Source organism: Ranitomeya imitator, chromosome 2 (genome assembly GCF_032444005.1).
Source record: "Ranitomeya imitator isolate aRanImi1 chromosome 2, aRanImi1.pri, whole genome shotgun sequence".
NCBI lineage: Eukaryota > Metazoa > Chordata > Amphibia > Anura > Dendrobatidae > Ranitomeya > Ranitomeya imitator.
In genome coordinates, this window is record NC_091283.1 from 246864609 (window position 1) to 246877940 (window position 13332).

Below are 13332 nucleotides of genomic sequence, written 5' to 3' on the forward strand. Positions count from 1 at the left end.
TTCTGAACATAGCTGCCCGCACTCATTCATTCCATTGAGTGAGCACGGACCACTTTCTAAATTTCTGACAATATACCTCTATCTCATCCTGAGCCTGACAAAGAGCCAGCAAATTTTTTTCTGCCTGATCCACTGAATTAGGCTCATCGTACAGCAATCCAAGCGCCAGGAAAAACGCATCGATATTACTTAATGCAGGATCTCCTGACGCAAGAGAAAATGCCCAGTCCTGAGGGTCGCCACGCAAAAAAGAAATGACGATCCTAACCTGTTGAACTGGGTCACCAGAGGAGCGAGGTTTCAAAGCCAGAAATAGTTTACAATTATTTTTGAAACTCAGAAATTTAGTTCTATCTCCAAAAAACAAATCTGGAATAGGAATTCTCGGTTCTAACAAAGAATTCTGAACCACAAAATCTTGAATATTTTGAACTCTTGCCATGAGCTGATCCACACATGAAGACAGACCTTTAATGTCCATTGCTACACCTGTGTCCTGAACCACCCAAATGTCTAGGGGAAAAAAAAGGCAAAACACAGTGCAAAGAAAAAAAAATGGTCTCAGAACTTCTTTTTTCCCTCTATTGAGAATCATTAGCACTTTCGGCTTCCTGTACTGTTATGAAAGGCAATTCAGTTCCACAATGGACATAGCGGTCAGAGCACATACAGTGATCTGACAATAACCCAAAATCATAGAACGAGCTCTGAGACGTGGGAACTCTGCAGACCGCAATCCCTAATCTTCTCCAAACAACACTAGAGGCAGCCGTGGATTGCGCCTAACTCTGCCTATGCAACTCGGCACAGCCTGAGAAACTAACTAGCCTGAAGATAGAAAATAAGCCTACCTTGCCTCAGAGAAATACCCCAAAGGAAAAGGCAGCCCCCAACATAATGACTGTGAGTTAAGATGAAAAGACAAACGTAGAGATGAAATAGATTCAGCAAAGTGAGGCCTGACTTTCTTAACAGAGCGAGGATAGGAAAGGTAACTTTGCGGTCTACACAAAACCCTAAAGAAAACCACGCAAAGGGGGCAAAAAGACCCTCCGTACCGAACTAACGGCACGGAGGTACACCCTTTGCGTCCCAGAGCTTCCAGCAAAACAATTAGACAAGCTGGACAGAAAAAATAGCAAACAAATAGCAAAGAAGAACTTAGCTATGCAGAGCAGCAGGCCACAGGAATGATCCAGGGAAAAACAAGTCCAACACTGGAACATTGACAGGAAGCCAGGATCAAAGCATTAGGTGGAGTTAAGTAGAGAAGCACCTAACGACCTCACCACATCACCTGAGGGAGGAAACTCAGAAGCCGCAGTACCACTTTCCTCCACCAACGGAAGCTCACAGAGAGAATCAGCCGAAGTACCACTTGTGACCACAGGAGGGAGCTCTGCCACAGAATTCACAACAGCTGCCGCAGCCATTTTGGAAGGGGTGCCGCTCAGAAGGAGATCTGAAATGGTGCGGCCCGCCGGCTGTGCCGCGCTTCCCTTTTTTGGCAGTACAGATCGTCCCGCTCTTAAAGGTGTGCTGTCCCCGTGGGGGGGGGGGGGGATTTTTACTGCGCTCCGGTCGCTGGAAAGGGTTTAATGGGGTCCGTCGGGTAGCAGAGCTCAGCACAACATGTCTGTCATTGCCATACTCCGCGCATGCGCCCCGTCAATAAAGTTTTATCTCCTAACTCACTTCACTTAGTTGCGGGATGAGTTGTATACAGGGGATAGCAGTGCAGTCTGAGAGCTATTGTTACGGTGTTTAGTGTGGTAAGCCCCAGTTACGACGTTGCGGCCTGCTGCTTTCTGCTGCTTAAAAGTACCGCGTTCCCAGGGCGTCAATAGGGCTCTGTAAGCCTCAGGACCTATATGGTTTGTGACCCAATTACCGGTGCCTCCGGAGGGGGGATTAACACCACCCCCGCCTATAGCTGTGCTATTAGTGTTCACAGTGTCTTAACCCTCCGGAGCCTGCTCACCCCTGCAGGGGAGGGTGCCTGACCCTCAAGCACAGAGATGTGGAATATGGAGCGTGGGCAGCCACGCAGTTGTTAGGCTTTTACCGAGTGCTGGTCCCGGGACCTATTACCTCCGGTGCCTCCGGTCTGATCTGCGGCACCGAGGTGACGCTCTGTTCAGTCCGCGCGCCCTCAAGGATCTTCACCTCCCCCCTTAGATGTCCTCTGTGTTCAGCTGCTCTGCCGCGCCAGGCTTCAGCTCAGGCAGGGAGGCTCTTTACTCTCGCGCCGGGATGCTGTGGAGGAGGGGGAGGGGCGCTTACCGCCGCGTCTGTCCTCTCTGGGTCCCGGCAGCTCCGGAATGACGAGGATCCGGCGGGGCTTCCTGCTCTGCTCGGGGCTTGCTTGTCGCTCCGGTGCGGGCTTCTCCCAGCTGGTCCTCCGGCTTGGTTCCGGCATTGAGAGAGCTGGTGGCTCCGGTGAGGTATATCCAGGGAGTCATGCGGCAAGATGGCACCGGCCAGGTAATGGCGCTGAAACCTCCCGGACTCTCTCCTCTTTCATATGGCCGCCCGGTTCTTCTGTTTTCCCCGCAACTGTCTCGGTGTGATCCAGGCAGTGTGGGGACGCTGCAGTAAGTTTTTTATCCCGTCTATAGGGATTATAAAAGTGGACTTTAGCGGGCTGAAAGCGGGAGCTACAGCGAGCTGCGTCCTCTCTGCTAGGGATCCAGGCCACGCCCCTCTAATTTTTAGAACAAAATTTACAAAACCATTTTTTTGGGGGACCACCTCACATTTGAAGTGAGTTTGGAGGGTCAATATGACAGAAAATACCCAAAAGTGACACCATTTTAAAAACTGCACCCTTCAAGGTGCTCATAACCACATTCAAGAAGTTTATTAACCCTTCAGGCGCTTCACATGAATGAATGGAATGTGGAAGGAAAAAATACACATTTACTTTTCTTTCACAAAGTTTCCTTTTGACCTTATTTTCTATTACTTTCACAAGGGTAACAGGAGAAAATGGACTATATATTTTGTTGTGCAATTTCTCCTGAGCATGCCGACACCCCATATGTGGGGAAATCTACTGTTTGGGTGCATGGCAGGGCTCGGAATGAAAGGCGCGCAATTTGATTTTTTGAATGTAAAATATGCTGGAATAATTAGCTGTTGCCATGTCGCGTTTGGAGAGCCCCTGATGTGCCTTAACAGTGGAAACCCCCACAAGTGACACCATTTTGGAAACTAGACCCCCCCCAAGGAACTTATCTAGATGTGTGGTGGGCACTTTGAACCTCCAAGTGCTTCACAGAAGTTAATTGTGTAGAGCCATGAAAATAAAAAATCATATTTTTTCCACAACAAATGAACTTTTCAACCTCAATTTTTTTAAAAATGGGTAACAGGAGAAATTGGACCCCAAAAGTTGTTGTCCAATTTGTCCTGAGTATGCTGACATCCCATATCTGAGGGTAAACCACCGTTTTGGCGCATGGCAGAGCTCGGAAGGGAAGGAGAGCCATATTGGAGAGCAGATTTTGCTGGAATTGTTTGTGAGTGGCCTGTCACATTGTCAGAGCCCCTGAGGTGCCAGAACAGCATAAGCCCCCAAAAGTGACTGCATTTTAGAAAATACTTCCCTGAAAGAATTCTCCTAGTGGTGCAGTGGCCAATGATTGTGGAAACCCCTGATGGTTTTTGCGAATGGTCCCACAAGCCCCCATGTTATGTTCAACCAGACTTATAAATAGGTGGATGCTGGTGTACTAGTTGTCAACATACTGATTGTAGCCTTTTTGTAAAAATGGAGTTTTCAGCTCCCAAACGATTTTTCCAGATGTCCCCAGATAAGTAGGGCATCCTGGTGGGTTTATTTGGCTATCTTTCCCCTCATAAATTGAACTGTCGCACATTTTATAGAGTTTTATTCCAAACCTTGCCCTCTTAGAAGGAATAAATTGCTTGAGGTGCAGTCTTTCTTTGACTTTTACAAGGGACTCATCAATGGAAATGTTTTCTGTTGGGGTGTAAAGCTTTGAATACTTTTCTGTCAAGTCTCCGATGCTAGGTCTGATTTTGAATAGTCTGTCATGTTCTGGGGCATTTCTGGGCAGGCATTGACTATTGTCATTAAAAAGCCAAAATCTCATGAGCGTTTCATAACAGGTCCTAGGAAGAGCGGCAGAAAACATCGAGGTGGCTTGAACAGGGCGGTTGGACCAATAGGACCGACACCCCATATGTGGGGAAATCTACTGTTTGGGTGCATGGCAGGGCTCGGAATGAAAGGCGCGCAATTTGATTTTTTTAATGTAAAATATGCTGGAATAATTAGCTGTTGCCATGTCGCGTTTGGAGAGCCCCTGATGTGCCTTAACAGTGGAAACCCCCACAAGTGACACCATTTTGGAAACTAGACCCCCCCCCAAGGAACTTATCTAGATGTGTGGTGGGCACTTTGAACCTCCAAGTGCTTCACAGAAGTTAATTGTGTAGAGCCATGAAAATAAAAAAATCATATTTTTTCCACAACAAATGAACTTTTCAACCTCAATTTTTTAAAAAATGGGTAACAGGAGAAATTGGACCCCAAAAGTTGTTGTCCAATTTGTCCTGAGTATGCTGACATCCCATATCTGGGGGTAAACCACCGTTTTGGCGCATGGCAGAGCTCGGAAGGGAAGGAGAGCCATATTGGAGAGCAGATTTTGCTGGAATTGTTTGTGAGTGGCCTGTCACATTGTCAGAGCCCCTGAGGTGCCAGAACAGCATAAGCCCCCAAAAGTGACTGCATTTTAGAAAATACTTCCCTGAAAGAATTCTCCTAGTGGTGCAGTGGCCAATGATTGTGGAAACCCCTGATGGTTTTTGCGAATGGTCCCACAAGCCCCCATGTTATGTTCAACCAGACTTATAAATAGGTGGATGCTGGTGTACTAGTTGTCAACATACTGATTGTAGCCTTTTTGTAAAAATGGAGTTTTCAGCTCCCAAACGATTTTTCCAGATGTCCCCAGATAAGTAGGGCATCCTGGTGGGTTTATTTGGCTATCTTTCCCCTCATAAATTGAACTGTCGCACATTTTATAGAGTTTTATTCCAAACCTTGCCCTCTTAGAAGGAATAAATTGCTTGAGGTGCAGTCTTTCTTTGACTTTTACAAGGGACTCATCAATGGAAATGTTTTCTGTTGGGGTGTAAAGCTTTGAATACTTTTCTGTCAAGTCTCCGATGATAGGTCTGATTTTGAATAGTCTGTCATGTTCTGGGGCATTTCTGGGCAGGCATTGACTATTGTCATTAAAAAGCCAAAATCTCATGAGCGTTTCATAACAGGTCCTAGGAAGAGCGGCAGAAAACATTGAGGTGGCTTGAACAGGGCGGTTGGACCAATAGGACCGAATGCTCATTTTTTTAACAAGCCCCATAGTGAATGTAAGTCCTAAAAAATGTTTTTCATTTCTAGGATTTTAATTGGTGTCCATAAATTTGACCTAGCATAATAGGATTTTGGATTCTGGCTGATGAATTGGGACGCATATAAATTTGTAGGACAATATGCTCTAGTAAGCTATCTGTCAGAAACAAATTTAAAAAAATTAACTGGTCCAAAATTTTCCACCTCCACATTTATACCAGGAATGGCATTAAAATTAGGGATGACTGGAGTAGCCGTATCCGAAGCCTCCCATCTGGGAAATGCTACATCAAGATGCAAAGCCCCTTGGACATTGGTGTGCGCCAATTCACGAGCACTAGGTATAGCGCTAGTACTGGGCATTGTTCCCTGAGTTGGAGACATTTCTCCAGAAGCGCTATTTGTCCATCTTGTTGTACTGGTCCTTGTGTGTGAGGATGGACCAGAATCACTTCTCATTTCTGAGCTATCACTGTCGCTGCTACTAAAGCCCTCGGAATCCACATCGCCATCTGACACTGCACTTTCTTCGCTGTCAGAACATAAAAGTGCATAAGCCTGCTCTGCACTATAATACTGGCAGCCATTTTACTCTTTTTTTTTTTCCCGGAAATAGAAAACTGACGTGACTTGACTGAGGTGACCAAATTATTGGGGAGACAATTGAGAAAAGTCTTATTCTTTAACCTAACCATAACTTTAGAATAAACCCTAACTCTAACTTTAGCCCCAACACTAACCCTAACTATAGCACTAACCCTAACCTGCCTTATCTGTTTTTTTACTTTATAACAAGATCGCTGACTGACACAGCTGTTGCCAGCAGCACTTCTAACACTGTTTCTCCTCTAATCTCTCACTGACAGGAAATTTGAGGAGAAACAGCGTTTTTATGATGCAGATCACCCGGGAAAGTTCGTTGCTATAACAAACTTTCCTAGTGATTTGTCTCATTGGCTGGTGTGACGTTGACGTCATCAGGACCTGAACCAATCTGGTCTCGATGAGGTCAGGGGTCACAATAAGAACAAAGCTCTATCGCTCACGTTTATCTACTGCTGGTGGTCACGAAGTGCTTGAGTTAAGGGTACCATCATTCCTGTCCAGGCTTATTTCATGAGTTATATATATATATTTTTTTAAATTCTGTGGAAGCACGGATGAAAAGCAATGTCTGACTTTCATTTGTTCATTTTCATAGATTTTTTATTTATTATTACTTTTGTCAGATTCAAGTTATTTCTGTGACCATTGTGGGTTTTTCTGTCATTAAACGAGGGGTACCAACAATTTTGACCACGTGTGTAGGAGGAATTAATATTTTGACTCCACAGCCACTTTATGGAAATTTACATGCAGTGGATCTTGGAGAGTGAAAATTACACATTTGCCATTTTATTACCCAGCACATCGTGCTGGATTGTTCTCCAGGAGACACACACCGGATTCTTCTCACTATAATATTGCTAAATACAGGGATCCTAAATGTTTGAGCACACTGCAAGACTCAGAAGTGAGAGTGGATTTTTCTGGATTGGTTTATAGAAACTCTGTTGCTTTTCAACAGCCTTTGAGCCACTAGTAGTGTGGGAACCTCTGTTTTTCCATTGACAGATGATGGGCCTGAGTGGGGACTTGTTTTTTTGTGAGATGAGAATTGTTGTTTTTGTCTACACAACATTGATTGGTTTCTTTTTATTCGATATTTGGGTGCAGAATGAACAAACAGTTGAACACCACACGCTACTGGTTCATCCATCAAGGTTTTCTATTAGATTATGACCTGTCATTGTCTTGGTAAATAATTAAAGATTTTTTACATAAACTGTCCATAAAAATGGCAAGCTAAGTAGAAAGGTTCAATAATATAAAACAAGGATATTTTATTTAAAAAATTGTTTCTTATCTTAGCAGATGACTGTACCAGGAGATCAGAGGGACAGCTGACATCTTCAGTTTTTAAATCTGATGATCTTGAGATCCTACAAGATACAACTGAAGTGAATGCCATTACTCCAGATATATCATCATCCATTCACAGCAAAGATCTATCATCTGATCATATGGAACAGGTCCCTTCTCCTGATTCATTACTGACTACTAAGGAAAATCAAAGTCACAAAAGAGGCATTAAAAAACAAACTGTTCCTAAAGCAAAGAAGTCATTTTCATGTTCAGAATGTGGGAAATGTTTTAACAAGAAATTATATTTGGTTAATCACCATAGAACTCACACAGGGGAGAAGCCTTTTTCCTGTTTAGAATGTGGGAAATGTTTTAACAAGAAATCACATTTTGTTACACACCAAAGAACTCACATAGGGGAGAAGCCTTTTTCTTGTTCAGAATGTGGGAAATGTTTTAACCAGAAAGGAAATCTTGATGAACACCAAAGAATCCACACAGGAGAGAAGCCTTTTTCATGTTCAGAATGTGGGAAATGTTTTACATGGAAAATAAATCTTGATAGCCATCAAAGAATCCACACAGGAGAGAAGCCTTTTTCCTGTTCAGAATGTGGGAAATGTTTTAATCACAAATGGTATCTTGTTAATCACCAGAGAACTCACACTGGGGAGAAGCCTTTTTCCTGTTCAGAATGTGGGAAATGTTTTATCCTGAAATCAGATTTGGTTAGGCACCATAAAACTCACACAGGGGAGAAGCCTTTTTCCTGTTCAGAATGTGGGAAATGTTTTAACCACAAATGGCATCTTGTTACTCACCAGAGAACTCACACTGGGGAGAAGCCTTTTTCCTGTTCAGAATGTGGGAAATGTTTTAACCGGAAAGCGCTTCTTGTTAGACATCAGAGCAGTCACACAAAGGAGAAGCATTTTTCAATTTCTTAATGTGGGAAATATTTTACTTGGAAGTCAACTCTTAATAAACATCAGAGACGTCACATAGGGGAGAAGCCTTTTTTATGTTCATAATGTTGGAATAGTGTTAACCAAAATTGAATCTTCTTAAATTTGTTGCCTCTTGTCATTTCTTATGTTTGCTGACAACAGGATAAAACTAAACTTTATTAACTCCAAATGTAAAACTGTACCCGTAATTTACCCCCTGAAGGTTAGTCAGTAGGTGACTAATAGAAAAAACATGTACCCCATGTCACGATCCACACCATGACTGTCACCCCTACGTCACGGAGCAGGGTGACTTTAGGCCAACAGATGGCTATCACATGTGCAGGGGGCTTATCTTAGTTGTCCCTCCACTGCTACACTGTGATGAAAACACACACAAGGCTATTGACCTCTTGATTTACAGCAGGGGCTTATTTTAGTTATCCCACTGCTCTTACAATATAACACGAACTGCAGGGATTTATGTATATCCCGCTTTACAGTTCCGCTTGAAAACTTGCAGCTCTCTGGTGCCCCCCTTGCCCTCAGGTCAGATTAGGTACTGCACCTGGGGTAATTAGTCACCAGAAAGGCAGCCTGCTATGTACTGGCTATTGGGCACACTGCAGCGAGGCAATATAACTACTCCCACTCAGGCAGGAACAATAATTATCAACGCTGCCGTCGCTACAACAACTCCCAAAGGCCCAGAATAAGGTATGCTGCTACCAGCTTCGATTAACGGGTCCGAAGCTAACCCAAAACAGCAGAAGACTTAGGGTACGTTTTAGAGCAGGAGAACGAATCTAGTATTTTAAATATTTTACTCTGAAAGATAAGGCAATGTTTATAAAAAATATTACAAGGATGTTACAAAAGAGACAATTGAAAATATGTACAAGGTAATTATACTGGATGCACAGGTAGTTGAACTGGATGCACAGGTAGTTTTTTCTTCTATCCTTCCAGTAGACGGGCATGGCACCAGGAGATGGAACAGGATCCTTGATGCAAACAACTGGCTAAGACGATGGTGCAGACAACAAGGATTTGGATTCCTGGACCACGGTGTGAATTACTGGTATGATGGACTCCTCGCCAGAGATGGACTACACCTCAACAAACCTGGGAAACACACATTCGCCAGAAGACTCGCTACACTCATCAGGAGGGTGTTAAACTAGAAGAAGAGGGGACGGGAAGAAAAACATTAGACTCGAACAAAGACGACCCAGGAAAACATACTCAGAAGGGAGGTAAGAACATTTCTAAAACAATCCACAGTGAGGAGATTGGAACAAAACAAAATCCTCTAAACTGCATGCTCGCAAACGCCAGAAGCCTGACAAACAAGATGGAAGAACTAGAAGCAGAAATATCTACAGGTAACTTTGACATAGTGGGAATAACCGAGACATGGTTAGATGAAAGCTATGACTGGGCAGTTAACTTACAGGGTTACAGTCTGTTTAGAAAGGATCGTAAAAATCGGAGAGGAGGAGGGGTTTGTCTCTATGTAAAGTCTTGTCTAAAGTCCACTTTAAGGGAGGATATTAGCGAAGGGAATGAGGATGTCGAGTCCATATGGGTTGAAATTCATGGAGAGAAAAATGGTAACAAAATTCTCATTGGGGTCTGTTACAAACCCCCAAATATAACAGAAAGCATGGAAAGTCTACTTCTAAAGCAGATAGATGAAGCTGCAACCCATAATGAGGTCCTGGTTATGGGGGACTTTAACTACCCGGATATTAACTGGGAAACAGAAACCTGTGAAACCCATAAAGGCAACAGGTTTCTGCTAATAACCAAGAAAAATTATCTTTCACAATTGGTGCAGAATCCAACCAGAGGAGCAGCACTTTTAGACCTAATACTATCTAATAGACCTGACAGAATAACAAATCTGCAGGTGGTTGGGCATTTAGGAAATAGCGACCACAATATTGTGCAGTTTCACCTGTCTTTCACTAGGGGGACTTGTCAGGGAGTCACAAAAACATTGAACTTTAGGAAGGCAAAGTTTGAACAGCTTAGAGATGCCCTTAATCTGGTAGACTGGGACAATATCCTCAGAAATGAGAATACAGATAATAAATGGGAAATGTTTAAGAACATCCTAAATAGGCAGTGTAAGCGGTTTATACCTTGTGGGAATAAAAGGACTAGAAATAGGAAAAACCCAATGTGGCTAAACAAAGAAGTAAGACAGGCAATTAACAGTAAAAAGAAAGCATTTGCACTACTAAAGCAGGATGGCACCATTGAAGCTCTAAAAAACTATAGGGAGAAAAATACTTTATCTAAAAAACTAATTAAAGCTGCCAAAAAGGAAACAGAGAAGCACATTGCTAAGGAGAGTAAAACTAATCCCAAACTGTTCTTCAACTATATCAATAGTAAAAGAATAAAAACTGAAAATGTAGGCCCCTTAAAAAATAGTGAGGAAAGAATGGTTGTAGATGACGAGGAAAAAGCTAACATATTAAACACCTTCTTCTCCACGGTATTCACGGTGGAAAATGAAATGCTAGGTGAAATCCCAAGAAACAATGAAAACCCTATATTAAGGGTCACCAATCTAACCCAAGAAGAGGTGCGAAACCGGCTAAATAAGATTAAAATAGATAAATCTCCGGGTCCGGATGGCATACACCCACGAGTACTAAGAGAACTAAGTAATGTAATAGATAAACCATTATTTCTTATTTTTAGTGACTCTATAGCGACAGGGTCTGTTCCGCAGGACTGGCGCATAGCAAATGTGGTGCCAATATTCAAAAAGGGCTCTAAAAGTGAACCTGGAAATTATAGGCCAGTAAGTCTAACCTCTATTGTTGGTAAAATATTTGAAGGGTTTCTAAGGGATGTTATTCTGGATTATCTCAATGAGAATAACTGTTTAACTCCATATCAGCATGGGTTTATGAGAAATCGCTCCTGTCAAACCAATCTAATCAGTTTTTATGAAGAGGTAAGCTATAGACTGGACCACGGTGAGTCATTGGACGTGGTATATCTCGATTTTTCCAAAGCGTTTGATACCGTGCCGCACAAGAGGTTGGTACACAAAATGAGAATGCTTGGTCTGGGGGAAAATGTGTGTAAATGGGTTAGTAACTGGCTTAGTGATAGAAAGCAGAGGGTGGTTATAAATGGTATAGTCTCTAACTGGGTCGCTGAGACCAGTGGGGTACCGCAGGGGTCAGTATTGGGACCTGTTCTCTTCAACATATTCATTAATGATCTGGTAGAAGGTTTACACAGTAAAATATCGATATTTGCAGATGATACAAAACTATGTAAAGCAGTTAATACAAGAGAAGATAGTATTCTGCTACAGATGGATCTGGATAAGTTGGAAACTTGGGCTGAAAGGTGGCAGATGAGGTTTAACAATGATAAATGTAAGGTTATACACATGGGAAGAGGGAATCAATATCACCATTACACACTGAACGGGAAACCACTGGGTAAATCTGACAGGGAGAAGGACTTGGGGATCCTAGTTAATGATAAACTTACCTGGAGCAGCCAGTGCCAGGCAGCAGCTGCCAAGGCAAACAGGATCATGGGGTGCATTAAAAGAGGTCTGGATACACATGATGAGAGCATTATACTGCCTCTGTACAAATCCCTAGTTAGACCGCACATGGAGTACTGTGTCCAGTTTTGGGCACCGGTGCTCAGGAAGGATATAATGGAACTAGAGAGAGTACAAAGGAGGGCAACAAAATTAATAAAGGGGATGGGAGAACTACAATACCCAGATAGATTAGCGAAATTAGGATTATTTAGTCTAGAAAAAAGACGACTGAGGGGCGATCTAATAACCATGTATAAGTATATAAGGGGACAATACAAATATCTCGCTGAGGATCTGTTTATACCAAGGAAGGTGACGGGCACAAGGGGGCATTCTTTGCGTCTGGAGGAGAGAAGGTTTTTCCACCAACATAGAAGAGGATTCTTTACTGTTAGGGCAGTGAGAATCTGGAATTGCTTGCCTGAGGAGGTGGTGATGGCGAACTCAGTCGAGGGGTTCAAGAGAGGCCTGGATGTCTTCCTGGAGCAGAACAATATTGTATCATACAATTATTAGGTTCTGTAGAAGGACGTAGATCTGGGTATTTATTATGATGGAATATAGGCTGAACTGGATGGACAAATGTCTTTTTTCGGCCTTACTAACTATGTTACTATGTTACTATGTTACCATAACAAGATTAAATGAGAAAAGGTAAAACTCGCATGTTCTCAGATCATTGCAGGCAAACCATGTTGGCAGGCAGAGCTCAGATGTCCCAGTGCATAGTACAGCTCCTCAGGCAAAAAAAAAATCATACTCAAGGCTGGGTAAAAAGGAGTCACTTAAAAACTGCAGCCTTGTGACATCACATAAAGGGTTGGTTTACCCGGACCCTCCTATCTCTTCAGCTGTACAGTTTTCTCCAACAATTCTTATAATTCTTGTATTTTCGTTCCCGAACATGTCAGAATCATAACACACCCAGCATTCATCTTATTTTAAAACTTGCTTTCTAATGAAACCAAATTTGGGCTAGTTGGGACACACAGTTCCGGAGAAATCCGTACTTTGTCCCTGTTGGAATTAGAAGCTCCTGCTTACAGTGGCTGACAGATCCGCCGATGGAGGTTCGCAAAATTGACATATTTTCTTAGCCTAAGTCATTGGCCCAATATCTCACTATAACAGGACAAAGAACCGCATGTCTTGAGAGGGATATCAGACCAGTTCTAGGTGGCACAACTGTCCACTGCAGCTATAGCGGTCGTAAAAATTCTTCTGGGAGGGGCATGAGGGGTTTGGGATCTACACAAACACAGAGAGAAGGGGGGACAGCGCCCACCCTATATGTGCTGGCAAGAGAAACTAACACTTATACATTATCCTCACACCCCACAGTTCAGTATGTAGGGTGAGGTGACATATACACACTCACGCTCCCAAGCCTCTCATTTCTACAGGTTTCATCGTCCTCACTAAAGGTGACGCATCAGGAGACTAATTAATATTGACCTATATTCAAGTGATACTAGACAAAAAAAACAAAATCATGTATCATGTTATCC

At 42.9% G+C, this 13332-nt stretch overlaps 1 protein-coding gene across 1 annotated transcript in view; it reads left to right on the top strand.

Moving 5' to 3' along the window:
* The window catches only part of LOC138662894 (zinc finger protein OZF-like), a 57531-nt gene extending 48596 nt beyond the window's left edge, over nt 1-8935 (top strand). Inside the window, exon 6 of the mRNA XM_069748887.1 lies at nt 7298-8935. Coding sequence (XP_069604988.1) covers nt 7298-8238 — 941 coding nt within the window. The 3' untranslated portion in view covers nt 8239-8935. The remainder of the gene's footprint in view (nt 1-7297) is intronic.
* The last annotated feature ends 4397 nt before the right edge of the window (nt 8936-13332 follow it).